The sequence below is a fragment of the Aptenodytes patagonicus genome, chromosome 7 (genome assembly GCF_965638725.1).
Source record: "Aptenodytes patagonicus chromosome 7, bAptPat1.pri.cur, whole genome shotgun sequence".
NCBI lineage: Eukaryota > Metazoa > Chordata > Aves > Sphenisciformes > Spheniscidae > Aptenodytes > Aptenodytes patagonicus.
Window position 1 is genome coordinate 52840476 of NC_134955.1, and position 19129 is coordinate 52859604.

The 19129-nt window shown below is 41.1% G+C and overlaps 2 protein-coding genes across 4 annotated transcripts in view; one reads left to right on the top strand and one right to left on the bottom strand.

The window, feature by feature from the left end:
* The window catches only part of GALC (galactosylceramidase), a 41487-nt gene extending 35687 nt beyond the window's left edge, over positions 1-5800 (bottom strand). For all 3 annotated transcript variants that reach the window (XM_076345239.1, XM_076345240.1, XM_076345241.1), the window contains exons 1-4: positions 5602-5800; positions 4538-4606; positions 2550-2613; positions 424-537 (exon numbers count right to left, since the gene is read on the bottom strand). In XM_076345239.1, the coding sequence (XP_076201354.1) occupies positions 424-537; positions 2550-2613; positions 4538-4606; positions 5602-5769 (415 nt within the window). In that variant the 5' untranslated portion in view covers positions 5770-5800. The remainder of the gene's footprint in view (positions 1-423; positions 538-2549; positions 2614-4537; positions 4607-5601) is intronic.
* A 3755-nt stretch (positions 5801-9555) lies between these two features.
* Positions 9556-15835, top strand: GPR65 (G protein-coupled receptor 65). Its single transcript, XM_076343431.1, has 3 exons — positions 9556-9595; positions 11610-11704; positions 14534-15835. The coding sequence occupies exon 3, from the start codon at positions 14654-14656 to the stop codon at positions 15593-15595; it is 942 nt and encodes a 313-aa protein (XP_076199546.1). The 5' UTR covers positions 9556-9595; positions 11610-11704; positions 14534-14653; the 3' UTR covers positions 15596-15835.
* Positions 15836-19129: the final 3294 nt, after the last annotated feature.

Consider the following 19129-nt stretch of genomic DNA (forward strand, 5'->3'; position numbering starts at 1 on the left):
TTATTGCATATAAGATTTACAGATTTATACTTCCTGTAAGTTTACTTTATCCCTCCCAGGTTTTTTTACTCTATTATTCAGAAATTCAGCTCTCGTGATAGATCATTTATGTTCATTGCTGTGATACAGTCTAAGCATTAATGTTACTTGATACAAGCAAATGATTAGTCATTTCTTATCCTATGCTACTTGTTACGTACGTTCTTGTTATGCTACTTGTTACAGTAGTTACAGTAACAAAGTAAAACACAGTAAGTTTAAGTGAAGCATCAAGGCAAGCTTACTAAATATTAGAGACTCTACTTTGTCTACTGCAACATCAAAACATCCGCCCATTAAAATTAATATGCTAATTAAGGGTCAGATATGTAATTTAGTTAGGTGGAAAAAAGCATTTAAATCCTAAAGCTTGAAGCAATTTACCAATCAGTTTAATTTTGGGGTTCCTCGTTTTAGCTTCTTTCATCAGCCACCATTCATAGCCCCGGAAGTAGTTCTCATCATTTTCATAGTGCATATGGGAGGGCTCAGTGCCATCTAGGAAGGAAAGAGACAGGTAGCTCACAATTATCTTCTGTGTCATAAGCTGTTACACATTATAAAGTTTTCCGTATTGCTCATTGCCACAGTATCCAAGCACGTATCTCCAACATGGTTCACACATCCTTTGGTATGTATTTCAAAGCAAAATGAGTAGTGGGAGGGAACATGCAAAACTTGCCACCCTTCATTCTTAGTGTATTAACTTAGCATAATTTTAATATATTTCATTTTCAAGGGACTACACTTGCTTTTAACATCAGAATGTGATTAACTGTTGGGCATTTTCTATCGCTAGCTATGATAATACTAAATCTATATTCATGATTATTTTGGTCCCAACAACCACTAGGAAAGTTACAGCATTAAGATCAGGAAGGAAGAAAAAAAAAAAAAAAACATTTGTAGAACCTAAACTAAAAAGCAAACAAAAGAAGGTTATAGTTTGTTTCTTCTGTGCAAGGCAAGTCCAGGGAGAGAAAAGAAAGGAACTGCCATGAAGTTTTTCAGTGACAGGAAGAGATTTTTTTATTTTTATAGTAAAAGATCTAGTTTATAATCTCCATGGTGTTCCGTGACTGCAGGAAGAGTTTTTGGAATTGAAGGCTATGCACTGAATTCCCTCAGGCAAAAGGTAAACAAACTAGAAAGGTACAAAAGAATCAGTGTTGCACGGGAAGTCATTACACACAAAAGTCAATTAATAACTTGTGCACGCAACTGCAGCAATTACTTATGCTAAACTATATGCCTAATTGTTCCAGAGATCTCTTCCGATGAGACTTTTTTTTTTTTTTTTAAAATGAAGCCTGCTGAAACAGCACATTTCATTACAGAAAATAGGATTGATTTTTTTTACCTTACTAACACTTGACTATTTGGAAGTTCTATTTGTCAGAGACATAGAACAACAATTAGATTCCAAACTTAGACTCCTAATCACACTTCAAACAGACTCCTGATCACACCTCTGAGGTCAGAATAAGAGCTGCAGCCTAGTGTGTTAAGACATATGCATCTTATTGTTCTCCTTCTAAAATCTGGAAAGCCATCACACAAGTATGTAACATTCTCCTTAGCCAGCAGGAAGAGTGTTTGAAGAGAAGGTCTGCGCATACATGAAGACGACTCCATTCTCCTCTAACCAGCAATTTATTGACCAAATACCGAGCTCTTAAACCCAGTATAATACTTTTCACCATGTTAATTTTTCTTAAGGAAAGTAAACCAAAGAATGAAAAACAATATCTAATTCCAAACACAGACATTTAAAAAAATACATATAAAATGCTACAAAGACAGATGCCATGCTTTGTATTTATTAACTGAGTCTGCTTTAAGTCTATTCTTGACGTGGCCAAGATACAATTCTGAGGGAAAGAAGAAAAAAAAAAAAAAGATACAAACTGTAGTCTAGTTGCTGCTTCTCAGCCTCCAATCACAAGCAGTTACTAAGCAGTTTCTCCTATATGTAAATATAGTAGGCTAGGCAAATTACACCAAGACATTTCCATTTGCAGTTGTGGCCAGGCAAAAAAAAAAAAAAATAGTGCCTACTGTCAGACACCACCACTGCAGTGAAATGTAGCAGCTCTTTAAACCAAAGAAACATAATTGCTTCTGACCAGCTGCCTTCACATTTTCATGCTTTTAATACATAAACTACCTAGTCCTACACAATTTTTACAGTTTGTATTGCAAAACTGCTGTTTGAGAAACGCTCTGCAATTCAGAAAGCTACTAGAGTTTCCTTAATCTTGGGGGGGAAAAAAAGAACTCCTTTGCTCTAGAATGCAACCTATTAACCGTATGATAGTGAGAACCGTCTCCAGAATGTTAGTGTAAATTTCCTCTTCTACAAATTAGCAGACATTGTTTACATTTTTCTGCAACTTCAGTACAGCTACAGAATGCATCTCCATGCTTCAGCTAAAGTGACACGTGCAGGACACGTTACTTACAGTATCACTGCAACAAGAAGTTAAACCCTGCTCACGCAAAATCCGTACCTGTTGATTGTCCATCACCTCCAATCTCCACTTTGAGGATATGTAAAGAAGCACCGAAATTTGGCTAGAAAAAAAGAGAGACAGAAAAACAAACAGAAACCTGCTGATAACAAGAAGAATGCAATAAATAAATGTACAATTTTGAGGATGCTAAAAACTCAATACTTTTTTTTTTTTAAACACCCTTTATAGATGCAATGAGAGATTCTACAAAATTCTGCTTCAAAAGGAAATTGAGCAAGATAAATAGTACACTTATCTTTAGTCAGTTTAACTGACTCTTGCACCATTAACTTGTGTTAATCAGCTGTGCAGATTTTAAATTGCTTATGCTCAAGAAAATACTGAAGCACTCTTGAAGTAGAACATGGGCTATACGAGGAACACAACAGTATTTTTAATGTTATTAGAAGTCAAGTTTGTTTTTTTTAAATCAAATTATTGAAGTTAATATTTCTGAAAATAATTTATTCTTTGCTGTAAAGGGTTACACGACTTATGTGAAAGAGCATACAAACGGGTCAGAAATAACCTGCTAACTACAGGCAGAAAGGCAAGAGAGAAAAAAAACACCACACTGGAAAACAAACAGCCACCTAGTCCACTATCTTCTTCCCCTGGCATCTGACTAGTGGAAGCAGAATATAAAATTCAAGCTCGTACAGGTGATCCTACTCCTAGTATGTTCTTCCAGCCATTAGTGGCTTAAGAGTTGCTCAAGCCAGAAGTTACAACTAATCATTATTTTAATAACCACTGATGAGCTGGCCTCCTCCATGGAATTACCCAAGTATAATTTTGGCATCTAAAAAAAGTTTTAAGATGTGAGAATGCAGTTTGATTAAAAAAATATGCTGCATAGACGATAGTTTGCTTGGCTTACAAGTTTTGGATTTTTTTATTTGTTTTTAAATAAGAAACAAATATTCCCAATTTACCATTTCTCTTCCTGACATTTCTGATTTTAAACTTCTAACACATTTGCTCTCCTATCCCCATCATGAAAGTTGACTGACATTAAAAGACAAGGAGAATGAGGCAAGGTATACCCCTCCCACGTATCTCATGACAGCTTAAGAGGTTTTGGTGAAAGAACATGTCAAATATTCTTTGAAAATCATGATCTCCCAGCTAGATTTTCTTTTACCACATGCCTATCGATTCCTTCAGAAAACTCATATTTGTAACACACAGCTTCGGTCTCCAAAAACATAGGTTTTGATCCCCCAGTCACGCATTATGCCCTACTCTACCCTTTAAAACCAATTCTTTAAACTACAAAGTAAATTTTTCCCCTCCAGCCATCTGGATTACACTACTTGAAAGTGACATGACATCCTCTTCCAGCAGAGTAATTTACAGTGCCAAAAGCAAAACAAGTTATTACTGTCCAGTACAATAATCTTACCATATATTAAGCTGGGAAACTCCACAGGTTACACTTGCTAACTAATGCAGCTTACAAACCAGTAATGTTCACACACCTTCTAGAGTAACTGCACTTATACTTGAGACTAGTTTGGAATAGATATACTACTGAAATGATGCAGTCTGCACAGTCGTTTTCACATTATGTGAATCTATCTGTACTGCAAAAAAATCAAAACTGTCTCAAAGACCCACTTCCTGCAATCGCTATGAACAGCTAAACCCCTCATTTTAACCTCAAGAACGATTTAATGCTCATTAAGTCCACATGGATGATCAAAGTATGTTGAAAACATATTTTTTAAAACATATTGTGAAAACATAAAAGGAATTTTCATAATAATTTGAAGAAACAGGCTCCTGAACAACATGCTGGTTGTCAAAAACAACAGCTAAAATTTAAGGTTCTGACCTTAAATCAACATTAAAGTAGATGCTTTACAAGATGGAATTTTGTCTAATTTCAAGTAGTACTGCATATACTATAGCAGTTCCAACGTCGCACAATAAGAAATTCTGCATGAAATCAGACATTATCGTAGCAGTGAAAACGACTTTACCTTGAACAGATAATCTAAAATCTGGGAGCGATAAGGTTCTTGGTAGTTCACCAGGAGTCTAGATGTGGCCTAAAATGGAAAGAAAACATGAAAATATGAAAACCTAACTTTCAAACATATAAGTAAATCCCAGTTTGTCAGTCTAGGACTTTCACATAGCTAATAAGCCTACAAAAATAATCATAGCACCAGGAATTCAGCGAAGCCCCTACAAAAACTCTTTTCTAACCCTTCAGTTGTGCATTTCTGGTTTCGTAGATTGCAATTGCCTTGTACTCCGGTTACCTGCAATTTACTGCAAAGAGAGTCCAGAGAATAGAGAAACAAAGAGATCTCACACACATCACAAGCAAAACGCAGCTCCCTCCCAGCACCATTTCTCCCGCTCTACTGGAATCTCCCTGCTTTGGCTCACCATATACCAAAGGCAACAGGAGCTCACGGGGCACACAGGCAGAAGGGCAAGAAAAGCAACTCAGCAGGTCCAAGAGTGGTAAGAACTCACAGGATCTCATGGCTCTGCTCGCTGGACCACAGGAAAGCATACAACTGGCCGTTGGCTCCTCCAGCGTTTTAAAACTCATAGAGACAAGTAGCTAGGAAGACCCTCTACAGAAAAAACCTACCCTGGCTTAGTTCTCCTTCAACAGCACCGAGGATGTGGCTGGCCCTCGGCACCCCGAGAAGCCTGACGAGAAAGAGCCACTGCGCAGCTGACCGGAGGACAGGCACAAAGCTGGGCCCGGCTCCAGCTCACTTCGCGGCCAGGACCACTGCCCGCACAGCAGTGGACGCACCGGGGCCTCCAGGACTCCCCCTCAGAGACCCCCTCACCCCCCCGCCCTCCCGGCTCCCCTCAGAGTTCTCCCCACCCCCACTTCTCACGGCTCCCCTCAGCGACACCCCCCGGCCCAGGCCCCGCCGAAGCCTCGAGGGCCTGCACCGAAGCCCCCAAAGACTCCCACTGTAATCCCCCGCCCAAGCGCCCGTTGCAACCGCCGCCCCGAGGAGAGGATTAGCAGCACAGCACCGGAGGAGCCCCCACGCCCGTCGGCGCCGCTCACCCCGCCGCCGCTGACAGCCCCGATCCCGTCGAACTGCCTGCCCAGCCCGCCGGCATCGTCCAGCACGTAGGCGGCCGTCGAGAGCGCAGCGGCACAGACCCCGGGGGGCCTCGGGCCCCAGCTGCAGCCAAGCAGGAGCCAGCACCACAGCAGAACCGCGCACCCCATCCCGCTCCGCTCCGCTCCGCGCCGCCAACGGCGTCCCGGACGCACCACCCCGTCCCTACAGCAACTCGCCACTACCCGGCTCCGCGCGTCACGTGACCGCACAACCTGGCAATCACCGGAGGGCGGGGCGTGAGCACCCTTCGCCGCCATTTTGCTAAAGGGAAAGGCGAAGGGAGGGGAAGGCTTGCAGCCCTTACGGGCAACCCCCTCGCGGGTTGAAGTTAGTCGTTGCTATTTTGAGAAAGGGCGAGGCAAGTCCCGGCTGGTGGGACGTGTACCGCCGTGCTGGAATTGGGCACTGAATAGCGAGTGAAGCTATTGTGGAGCCATCTCGGGAGTGGGAAAGCTGGCTGGCTGTGCGGCGAGGCGGGGCGTGGGCGTCACGGCTGGACGGGGTTTCTCTGGGAACACACGGCGCATTGCGGTTACTGCAGCATGAGCAGCCTGGGTGCGAGACTCACGCCAGACTGACCTTTTTGGGGGGGCCCCTGGCGAGGCACGGCCGTTTTCCTGGGAGAGGAATAGTGTTTCCTGGGGAACCTCTCACTCCCAGGCGCTCGCCAGCAGCCAGTTCCTGGTTTTGCCCCGCTCTCGGGCTGCCACCAAATCCCTGGTACGGTAGGCGATAATCGGCACTTTGAAGGAGGAAACGCCAGCGCGCTGTGAGAAAGACCTTTCCTCGCTTGCACAGGAACGGGCAGGGGGCGGCCCTGGGGCACAGGGCCAGGCCCGCAGAGGCCCTGCCCCGCAGAGGGGTGCTGGCAGCCTCAGGGGCTTCCCTGGGAATCCCAGTTGGCCCCGGTTAGATCCGCAGCTGCGTCAGCAGGACCCCAGAGGGGGATCCTGGAAGTGGGCTGTGACTTGCGCCGCTAGCGTGGCTGAACAAGCCTTTCTGTTCTGCAGCCTTCGTGGGGCACGCCGCCGGGCAGCTGCGTAACAAACGGGCCCAGCTGAGGTGGTGCTGTGCCAGGCGTTGGAAGCTTCCCTTAGGATAGCCAGGGTGCTCCCTCAGACTCCAGCGCGTGGAAACATTCGCCTCAGAGGAAAAGTAATCGGGAGACTGGCGATCAGCTTGATTGTCCTATGAAAATCCTTAAAGGGGAACTGTCTGTCTGCTGACTTCAGTGTTTTACAGAGGCAGTGCTCCGGGTGCTTAAAGGAGGAATGAGGCACCGGGAGGTGCAGTGGCACTGACGTCATGCGGGCAGTGTGTTAGAGCTGTGGAAAAGTCCAGGTTTGCATGTTTCTGTCCATAAAGAATGCTGTCATTCGAGCCATTGCCTCTCTTGTCCATGTCATTGAGGGATCCAATGTCTCAGTGATGACATTACCTGACTGACGTTTCCTGTTTATTACGTTTTTAATAACAATACCAAACACAAAACATTTTGCACTTTACAGCAATATCAAGCATTAACTAATGAACCTGCTCACACCCAAATGAGCTATACGATGTCATTATTACATGCAGAAGGACAGAGTGACTTGCTCAAGGCTACAGTGAGTCACTGGCAGAGGTAGAATTATGCTCATGGTCCTGATTCGCATTCGTTCCAGCAGACTGTACAGCTTTGCGCACCCGGAAGGTTTGCAAAACCATCATGAATTATTAATTGGTTAATTTTGATAATTTCTTAAATTAATGCATCAGTTTATTCCAGGTAGAAGGCTTCAGCTGTGGAATTCAGTCTCTTATTCACTGAGAGGAGCCTAAAAGTGTCAGCTTTCAAAACTCATATTTCCATCCTATGATGTGCTGAGTGCCTCCCCTTTTCAGTTGGTATAGAAAAACATTCTTAGAATCTCTTTTGGTGGAAAGAAGAGGATATTTTGGTGGGACTCTGAGGACTTTTATTCTGCATTAGGAATCTCAGCCTTGCTTTTTACCTGTTTTTTTTCTTTACATCTTTGTCCATGTCCCAAGGACATGAGATCTGGACCCTTTGTAAGCCCAAATATAACCAATAAAATTATTGAGGACTTACTCATTGCTTCTTTTGTAGATAATTTTCCACTGTTAATGCTGTTCTATTTCAGTTGTTCTTTCTTAATAGTACTTTAATCTCAGCCAACCCAAAGAACATCTGTGGTTCCGAGATGACTGATTTGAGATACCATGTATGTCCAGATCTCCAAAAAAACCTGGAAAACTGTGCTGCTTGCATCAGAAATTAAATTGTTCCACATGAACACAGTCAAGAGTTGCTTTTTGCATATAGCTTTACTTCCAGAATGTATAAAATACATCATATCCCCTCTTGCTTCCTTTGATCTTTCAGTCCCACTATCAATTCTTACAGTGAAGAACTGTAGAAATGTATCATCAACTATGTTTCACTATTTCTAATAATGATAAGAACTGCTTTTTCTTCATTGAAGTATAGAAACCCTCAACAGAACAGCAGAACCAGCTCACCAGACATTGTTCTTAGTAGGTACTATGTTAGGAAAAGGCAGGTGCAAAGTAATAAAACAGGTCTTTGTCTAATGACTTTTCTCTCAGTGAAAATAAAGGTTTGACTGAAATTTATTTTAGAAACTAATATAATCATCAAGTGGCTAGAAAGCCTCCCTTTCACCAAACTGGAGGGGGCTCTGATACCAATTCAGGAATGACCACAAGTATAGAATGATTTGATAATTTAGGCTTCATATAACAAGTGCATCAGTAGAAACACTGGATGAAAAAGTCATGCTCTGACTGGAAAAAAGAAGGAACCAAATCTCCGCATCCAGTGGTTAAATATTACAGAGCTGCCTGGTATTGTTCTCAAGGAAGTCAGTATGTGCTATTTTAGAGCTTTTAAATTTGCTCATCTGTTTCATTTCTCCTTAGCATGTGAATCATCAAACAGGCCAGTTTTTGTGTTACCCAATAGATGTATTTAAAGTGAAATTGTACCCAGTTTCTTAGAAGCAGAATTGAATTGTTCCAAACAGAATTTAAGAAAAAAATCGGAGCACACAATAATTTATTCTGATCACAGAGGGAAAAGAGAAACTGTGCTCATGTAACAACTTTCCACCTGTCTAATGGAATAGAATTATTTGTTAAAAGAATCACTCCTGTGAAAGCCACATCCAACCTTAGATTCAGTTTATATAAAAATATATAAATATGCAGCCTGTTGCAGTGCATAAAATTCTGTTATCCTTTGTTAACTAGAACTGTTCACAAACTTCCATCAGTAGGCAAATGGAAAAAAACAGTAATGCAAATTCTGAAAATAATTAATTCTTTTTGCACAAACTCCTAAGGTCATTGTCATATATTTTTATGGGCTCTTCTTAGGTGGATTCTTACTTGATTCTGTGATAAATTTATTGGGAAAGGCAAGTGACAAGTCCTTTAGTTGAAAAAAGACCCGATGTTTTGAACATATACAAGTAAACACAAATAAATACATATACACTCCACAGTATTTTATTTCTGTGGAGTGGTTTCGCTGCAGAATATATTGTGTCCTAGATAAGAGGTTTGTAATATACTCCACTCATGTAATTAGGCAATATTTTCAATAAAACTGTTATAAACTTACTAAAAGCGTTCCTAGTTTTACCAAGGTTGGTACCATCCTTTGTGCATACTTCTACGTAACTGTTGCCTTTTTTTCCATGGATAAGTTTAGATTATAAAAGATGATAAAAAAAATAAGGCAAAAAAAAAATTTGAGAGACGTGTGAGCTATTGCCTCATTGGTGTATCCAAAAGCAGCTTCCTGTTGCTTTATCTGATGAAGCAGTTTTGCTTCTCAGAAGCGGACACGGGTTACACTACCGATGGCGTTACAGTGAAACTGCTACACGGGGACACATGGCTGCCTAGGTAAGTGTTCAAAATCCAAGAAGTCAGATACACAGCTTATGCTCTGGTACAGATTTCAGCCTCGCTCTCCCTTAGTGTGATGCTGACATCATACAACAAAAAGAAGGGATGCAAAAGGGGCTGGAAAAGGTTGCTTTGAGAGAAGGAGTATTTCACTCCCAGCACAAGTGAAACATGAGATAAAAGGGCAAATGATATCAAAAGACTGAATTAGGAAAGACATGCCAGCTTGATTGTTGTAATGGTATTGCCATGATCAAAATATCTGTTGCTTAGGAGAGGGGGGGAAAGATGGAGAAGAACGGTATTTGGGGGTGCGTTTTCAGGATTCTGTGCTGTCCTGTCTTCACTGCAAAAAATCCCTCAGGCCTCACAGGGGGTTCCAGTAGCTCTTCTGTTATTGTTCTCTCATATCTTATGGCACTAACAAGGTACTCAGTGCTATTTATATGAATATACACAATGCTTAAAACTTAGAAGAAAAATAAGCTGTGCTAAAAGTAGCTTCTTAGAATACCAAGTATCATGTACATGAAAATATTTTGTACAGCATCTGTCTGTATGCATAGGGGAAAACACGATGCACGTGAAGATAGCAAAATAATACTCACCTGCATGGCCTACAGCCTAAAAAACATAGATTTTTTTTCTATTTGCTCATGTTAACAGAATTTTTATGCTCTATAAAACAGTCCATAAAGTGTATCTCAAAGTTAAAAAGACTGAGCTCTTTTAGACCTGTTTAAGTCTTTACAGAATCTTAGGGAGACCTGTGAGTGAAATTTAGTGTTGCATGAGGAAAAATGCTGTTCATTTTAAGCAAAAATGTCCATGTTACTGGAAGGCATATTTCAACTCTCCTAAACTGTGAAGTTTTTCAGAATTAAGTTTTGAGATCTGCTCATTAGCAAAAAAGATCCAGCTATGGAAGGTCCTTGTACTTGAGGAAATCAGCTTGGCACTGTAACTTATTTTGAGAACGCAAAGTAATCTAATTTATTGAAATTGCTTTGAGAGAAAAAAGAAATCAAGAAAACCATCTGTCCTTCCATCTTATGGCTGATATAGAATAGCACCAGTACAGCAGCGACTGCACTAGCTCACACAACGTTGTTTTCTTCCCCTGAACCTTATCTAAAAGCAAAGTACTTGAAAAAACTTACCACATTATAATGAACAGTGCTTACAGCAACCTGCCCTTTTATGAACTTGAATTTGAAATAAAGGGTGAAATGTATCGGTTGCAGATATTTCCAAAACTAAACTGGTGTTCATCAGCTAATAGAAGATTTTGTTTTTAATTAGTGACTAAACTTTTCTGTTAATAACACAAAATCCTTACGGTCTTCTTCATCTTCCTTAATTTCCCAAACTATAGTAGAATTCATTTATCTGAAAAATAAAAAAGACTCTTCCATTCTTCCCTTAGAAAGTTATGGGTAAAAGTATGGAATATCATTTTGTATTTGTGCTTATGAAAGTATAACTTTATACTTACTTTGTTACTTTCAAAATGTCTTAAATGGAGAGACCACATAAAGCTCTCTTTGAATCCGAAAAGGTTACTGTAGGAATGCATCAATACAAATACAGTATGTAATGAGTACTTTTCTCCAGAAACTTTCACAAGGTTCCTTTATAGGCTTGTTTGCATACATTATTTGCATAGCATTTGCTAGTCCATTTCTCTAAATTTTATGTCTGACTGACTTTTTTCAGAGTTCTTGTACAGCAGGTTTTCTGTAGCAAAATGACAGAGACAGGGACAATGATAATCATTGAATAATGTGGCTAAAAGAAAAAAATACTGTTGAGAATTTTTTTTTTCATTTGAAACACATCTGATACCAAAACAAGTCTGTAAAATAAGTCGCAAGTCTATAGAATTAGTCACAGTGGGTTTGGACCATGAAAGTCAAACCATTAGACTATATCGTTAAACAGAAATTCCTCGATAGGTTTTTAGAAAAAAAAAAAATATCAGTGGGAAAACTTATCAAACATTGTGTTTTAGGATAGCTGTAAGTCAATACATCCTCCTGGCCAAAACCAGCAGGTACGCTCAGTAGCTGAGAGAAAACCTGGAAATGCTTCAGATCATGTGTTCAGGTAAGACAAATCATTTTGCATTACATAGTCCTAATTATCAGGAAAAACCTAAGCAAGGAAGTATGATATGGACCACTTCCCCTAAGATAAGGCCCCAAGTAACTATAATGAAATGTGTTGTAATTAGGGCAAAACAGCACTTTCTGCTTTTATGTTTCAGTGCAAGAAACTGCAGCATACATTGTGGTATACTTCACTTGCTGGCTCTTTGACACACTTCAGTATAGGTCATCAATACATGCCAGAATGACACACTTCTTGTTATTCTCATTGAAAGCATGTCCTCGTGTAAGTAGCATCAATGTGTCATCAAAGCTAGGACATGGATTACCTGGGGAATTTTAGACAGCCTCCAGGGCTTTGTTCATAGAAACTATTGATGATACTGGTTAAAAATAAAAGAAAACCATGGGGTACAGTGACCTGTGAACATGAAGGACAGAAAAAAATTGCCAAGGTGGCAAATTTCACGTGATCTCAACCCTCTTCTTTGAATCCCATCTTCAGTGTCCCAGCCTGCCATTAGCCAGTTATATCTTAAGATATTAGTTCCTTAAGGCAGATGGCAGAAGAGCAAAGGAAGGTCTTGCCCCAAAGAACTTGTGGTTTATTCAGACAAGTGCAGTATAAGGACAAGTGTTTTACCTTATGATCAGTGAGATTAACAGAACAAAAGTTTTAGAAACAATGAGCTAAAAAGAGAAAGCTGAAGAAAAAAAAGGTGCGTGGCATAAAGAAATTGGCACGTTGGTCTGTGAGTAGATATGAAAGAGCTGATAAAGGTAACTGTGAGAGGAGCTGTTGTGAGTAACATGGAGACAAGTCAGGAGCTTGTAAGGATGATGAGTTTGTAATATAACAAGTCGACTAACAATGGAGAAAGAGTTTGTGGGGGAGGGAGAAGGAATTCCAGTTTCTCTGTCACGCGACTAGTAAACACTGCCTCATACACTTGCTACATTACACACATGCTTCTCAAAGGGCACGTTTCCCTGTTAGACATTAAGAGACCTGTCATAGAAAAAGAGATGCTAAAATGTGACTAGAAGAAGAGGTAGGTATTTTATCTTTTACGCATCTGGTCAGTTTGCATATGTTTGCTTTGCTTTTGGTGAGAAGTGGGTCAGCAAAACCCTGGGATCCAATTTCTAGAGCTACATTTTTAATTCACGATACTTATCTATACCGGTAAGCTTACAATGCCCTATTTACCGTGTGGTTTTATTAAACCTCACTGAAAAGCAGACATCTTATGTTTGTCTTAAATATAGACACTGCGGTTTTTTTAATTAGTCATCATGTAAGTAAAGCTGCTCAGTGGACCAAATTGGCAAGTCCTTCTCAACAATTTTCCTTGTCTTTCAAGTCTGTGAATGAATTTAGCTCTAACCGTGAAAAGTTAGCCAACTTGATCAAATAAAGCAGTGGCTGGTAAAATCAAATATGTGCTTTCTGACTAGTTTTGTCATCGCTCCTTTTTTTCCTGAATATGCATGAAAGTTTTTTTTTATAGAAAAGAGATCCATATAATAACCTCTCAACAGAGGCAATAAACCTACTTGGGTTTCTCTGGTAAACCCACAAACCTACACACACACACACATCGAACCCATAAAAGGCAGAATGAATTTGCCTACCACATGGGAAAATCCCTGCACCCAAGTTGTCTTAAGTTTGAGCTGTTTCCTGTGTGGGAACAGTTGTAGATGGTGCGTATATTTGGCAGTAGAACTGGACCACAACAAATACTCCCCATTCTCGTATTTCCTGAACTTAACAATTTGATCTTTGGAGAAGAGAATTACTGAGTGTCAGAGCTGTGATATAATCAGTGAGTACCAGCTGTCTCATAGCTATGGTTGTACACCTTTCCTACTTAAAGGTCAGCTCGTCTAAGTGCTTCTGAGGCTCACGCACACGACTCCTCCAGTCCCACTGCTTTAGTCAGGGCTGCCGTTTTACTGGTATTTTCATGTTGAAGCTGCTGACACCCACAGCCCTGGTCATGCCTAAGATAAGCTTAATTGCTAATGGTTTTATAAACTCATGCATGGCAACTGTGATTCTTAGAGGAAAGAAGCGTAAATGAAAAATTGTACTCAGAGTCTCCACCTCACATGAGTCTAAGTGACACCCTGGCAGATTCTCCTGTGCATGCAGGAACCCAATAGCCTGCCAGGTTTCACATGAGGGTTCCTGGGACTTGCAGTAAGCTTTGCTGAAATAGCAGAGTTGATGGCAAGTTCTTGGGGGATCACATACAAAGGAGGGGAGGGGAAGCGGGGAAGTGTGAGGATGCAACAAGACAAGAGAGTGATTCGCAATAGGGAGAAAACCAGCCACACATTCTCCTCTTCTGAGCAGATCCCAACATCTAGCAGTACCTGAATCCCTGTCTTTCTATCCTTGTCTCTCCATTGACTGAGAGGGGAGAAGGTTATTGGGGATAAGAAATCTGCCATATTCGTGTGGCCAAAACCCTATTCTGCTCACCAGAATAATAGAAAGTGCACTTCTGTTATTTGTGGCGCATTCTGATCTCTTTCAAGTCTCCCACAAGAGAGACCTGGGACTTCAGGACCCTATCCCTCTGGAAGTGTCTTAACTACTCATCCTGCTTGTGCTGTAGAAACTTGTATCTGACTGACCTTGACCACCTTAGACATTTAGGTTCCTCTTCCTATGTACTCCTAACTCCAGGAGTGTTTAAAACCTTTGATCTCCTACAAACACAGTTTCTTTCTTCTAAAAAAAAAAAAACACCAAGAAGCCCATAAAAAAACAAACAAAAATGTTGTTACAGCTGACATTTTTCCTTTTTGGTAACAGAAGGCTGGAATCTTACCAACCAGGTCCTGAAGAACTAACAGATTACCACCTATCAGACTACAGAGGATTTTTATTGCATTCAGGCTGGAATTAGCCCAAAGATACTACTCGGGGTGGACAATGAACAACACTGCTAAGTGCCATGATGATCACACCCTGGATAAGTATTTGTTTCCATTTGTGTATGGCATTGTGATGATAATCAGTATTCCCACCAACTGCATATCTCTCTATGTATCTTGCATTCAGGTGAGGAAAAAGAATGAGTTAGCAGTCTACCTCTTCAGCCTATCCCTGGCTGACCTTTTGTACTCTCTGATTCTGCCTCTGTGGATTGATTATGCCTGGAATGGAGATAACTGGAGGCTCTCTGCCTTGCTTTGTCAGATTTCTGCCTTCCTTATGTATATGAATTTCTACACCAGCACTGCGTTCCTTGCTTGCATCTCTGTTGACAGGTACCTGGCATTAGTTCATCCCTTGAAGCTCCAGCACTTGCGCACAAGAAGAATTTCGCTGATTATCAGCATAGTTGTTTGGCTTCTGGAAAGCATCTTGAATTCAGTCATATTGATGACCAAAGAAGTATTCAATGATCCTTGCAATTTCACTAATCATACATTATGCTATGATAAATACCCCCTGGAAACGTGGCAGGCATGGATAAATTTATTCCGGATATGCTCAGGGTACCTGGTCCCTTTGATAATCATCGTGTTTTGCTACCATAAAATCTACAAAGTAGTGAGGTGTAATCAAGCCACAGTAGATGAAGAAAAGAAAAAAGTGAAGAAACTTATTCTGAATATCACAATTACTTTCATTGTTTGCTTCACTCCTTATCACATTATATTGCTTATTCGCAGCATCAAAGAACCTTCCACCCCTGACCCACAGCTTTTTCAGTTGATGTATAAGGTTTACAGAATCACACAGGCCTTAACAAGTTTGAATTGCATTGCTGATCCCATTCTTTACTGCTTTGTGAGTGAAACTGCACGAACAGACATACTGAATTTGCTCAGGTGTTGCTTGTGCCCACGAAAGCGTGAGGGAGACTGAGCGAAAGACCATGCTCTGTGCAGTTCTGCTACGAAGAGCAGTGCGCTGATCACCTACAGAACTTCCTGTGAAATGGAGACTGTCAGAAATGCCTGAGTGAGCACATTCAAAGCCAAATTGGATAACCTAAGGGGAAAGAAAGAAAAATTCTTCCCCAGTCTGTACCTAGGAAATACCCCAAAAGTCACAGATACTAATCTAAGTGAAACTAGTAGCTGGACCTAATAAAAACTTATTACAGGGTAAATGAAATCAATGGAGCATCAACACATAACTTTAAGTCAGGCGTGGTACATAAATCAATGTCAACAAACAAATGCACAGTCAAGAAAGATGACCATGACACACTGACAAAATTACTGAGGATCCCGCACAGAACTGCCTCCTGTCACAGCTTGCTAACGAGCCCACGTGCTGGGCATACACGTACTCAGCTGGAGGAAGGCTGAAGTCCTCTTAACCTAGTCATTTGTTTTCCAGTTTTAGTAGAAACCTAAAGCTTACCTGGGAAGGACCCCCAAAAGGGATATTTTTTTTTTTTTAAATCAGTACTGTGATAGAAGTGAATAAAGCATGCACAGGCATGGAGATCAATCAAGTGATTGACAAAGGGGCAGACAGAGGGAGGGTGGTAAATCTCTCTAATTTCATGGTGTAATTTATGCTGCTATGATGGTTCCTGTGTTTCAGTAATGACTCAAGTTCTTCAGCATACCCCTGAGATGAGCCACTTCTTAATCTTGTTTACCTCATGTGGACGGGTGCTTACCTGCTCCTAAGCTTTTCAGCTTTTGTTTTCTTTGGAAAATATATGTTCTAACGTATAACCATATGTCATGCAGTTTCATTACAATATCAATATTGGGTTTCAGATAGTTGAAGATTCATTACTTCAAGTGCCTATAAAGAAACAAATTCTAGCCACCAGTGGTTTAACTCGGATGAAATTTTTCCTGATACATGCAAGGAGGAAAGGGAAGGATTGAAAGGTGAGGTTTCACATCTCCACAACGTAAAGGACCAGCCTTTAGCCTCGCTTATTATGACTGAAATCTGGAGTGTGGTTACATTTGCAGAGTCAATAGAGCAAGAAGGTTTATATCCATTTACTTAACTGCACCTGGAGGCCTCAGCGAGCAGTTCCAGGGCTCTCAGTCTGCCAGTTTTAAAAAAATCAAACAACAAACCAACAAGCAATACTGACAAACCAGCAAAGAACATGAATTTACCAACAAACAATAATAATGGCAGCAAAAGAACCCACATTTTGAAAGGGTTGAAGTTAGCACAAATCAAAAGCATAGCTGTTAATTCAGGGACCTGTTCCTGCGCAGACCCCTGCAATGGCTGTGTGGTTCCCTGGTAGCGGCAGGCACTCGACCCTCTGAAAAGAGTTAAAACACCATGGAAAGTCTTTTATTTCTCCTCTCACAACCTTTTCACTTTTGTTCAGTTGCCAGGAAGAATGTTTGGTTGTAGTGGTCATCCAGTTTCATAGGGAAAAAAAATTCTTTCCATCAAAAAAAATCCCCCTCTAGCAAGTCTGTGTAGTGGAAAGATTTTGACCAGCACTTTTTCAGCACACTTCTAGGTCTGACATTATACTTGGAGGATGAGCATACAGTGGTCACAAACAGTATGGAAATTCTTAGGAGAAGATCCCTCTGTGTGTAATTACAAATTTCTCCATTACAAAGAGCCACTTTCATTGTTTTATGAGTTCCTGTTTGTGTCTACACTTTCAATTAATTTCACATTCCGAGAGGGCAACTTGAGAAGCTGAGGAGGCTGGGCTTGTTCAGCCTGAAGAAGAGAAGGATTTGGGGGACCTAATGGCAGTCTTGCAGTACCTGCAAGGAGGGTATTGAGAAGATTGAGCCAAGCTCTTCACAGGAGTGCATAGCAAGAGGACAAGAAATCATGTACATAACTTGAAGCAAGAAGGGTCAGAGTTGGTGTAAAGAAAAACTTTTGAACTATGAGGACTGCCAAGCAGTGGAGCAAAGACGTTCTGCATGCTCCATCCTGACAGGTTTTCAAGACCCAACTGAACAAAGCGCTGAGCAACCTGGTCTGGCCTCATACCTGACCTTGCTTTGAGCAGAAGGTGGGACTAGAGAATTCCTGAGGTCCCTTCCAACCAGAATTGTCCTGTGATCCTATGAACTGTGTATGTCACTATTCTGGCTGTTGCCTTCCTCTCTAAAATGTAAGTTCCCTTCCCTTGCTTTTTTCCATTTGCTGGATTTTATTTTGTTTTGATGTGGGTTTTTTTTCTGTAATACCTTCTTATATATTATGAAGGAAAAAGTATGCAAGCAGCAGTGCACAGATGACTTCACCACAGATTTGTTCCTGTGTTGACCTATGTATTTTGCAACAGAATGTGAAATTTCACTGCAGCACTGAAATAAAAGCAGAACCGAGCTTCACTGTAACTTCATGGAAAAAAGAACTCAGTGGTTCATTTCTAGACCTTTCACATGCCAGAAAGGTTGGAAAGTTAATTCTGTTGGGTTTTTTAATTTATTGTGAATAAAGAATAATGAAAACTAAAACTAAGCAACAAAAGTGAGTCAAATTTAACTTCTGCATCAGGGAGTAGTGAGAGCTGGCTGCTCTGCAAGGGACGGGGAGCCAGGGCCTGAGGGAGACAGCCAGGCAGGCTGGGCAGCATCCTCACCAGGAGGCCATGCAGTCCCACGGCACCCCAGCGAGGCACACAGAGCAGGTCTGGTGATGGTAACCAGCGTTGGCCAACAGCTCAGTGGTCATCAGACAAATCCGTAGTGACGAGGCAGGTCTGAGGTCAAGCCAGGAAGGCAGGGTTGGGATCAGCAAGGTACGAGGCTGGGCACGGCCGCACCATGTCAGCACTGGCCTCCGCACAGGCAGCCAGCCCCAAGGAGGCAGGAGAAGAGACCACAGACTGTTGGTAAGCTTAGGGCCCTGACCCTGCACAAAGAGCCTAGTTTGCACAAAATTTGGCTCTGAGATTTTATACTTTTTAATATTCCACCAATGCTCATGATAGCCATAGCTTGGATCAGCTTACATTGGTATGTGTGGATGGTTTTCATAGCATCATTTTCTATAGTATGTCCCTGCATTGCTGAAGATCCACTTCAGGATAAAGGAAAACAATGACGATGGCTGGCCTATAGGCTGGGCTTCATGAAAAAGTTCAGATACGTTCAGGGTCCTATCACTTTATGATAATAAAATGTAGGTACCTAATCCCTTAGATTGTTCTGAAATGCTCAGTATATGTGTTCAAACCACAACCCTCTGGAGAAATGAGGAAATTTTTAGATGTAGAGACTACAATGTCCTGTACTTCAATCATTTGTGTATTTACCTCATTATTCTTACATAGTTAAAAATTTACACTTTTTTCATTCTCTCTCCAAATTTGTTTGTCCCAGCTGGACAAAATTTACTGTATGAAAGTGAATATCTATGGGTTTTTTTAAATTGCAGTGTTACAGGAGAGGTACTTTTCACTATGCAAAAATGGCATAGTGAAAAGTAAAT

Coding starts and splice junctions, on each gene's coding strand:
- GPR65 (XM_076343431.1), top strand. CDS start 14,654: ATGAACAACACTGCTAAGTGCCATGATGATCACACCCTGGATAAGTAT.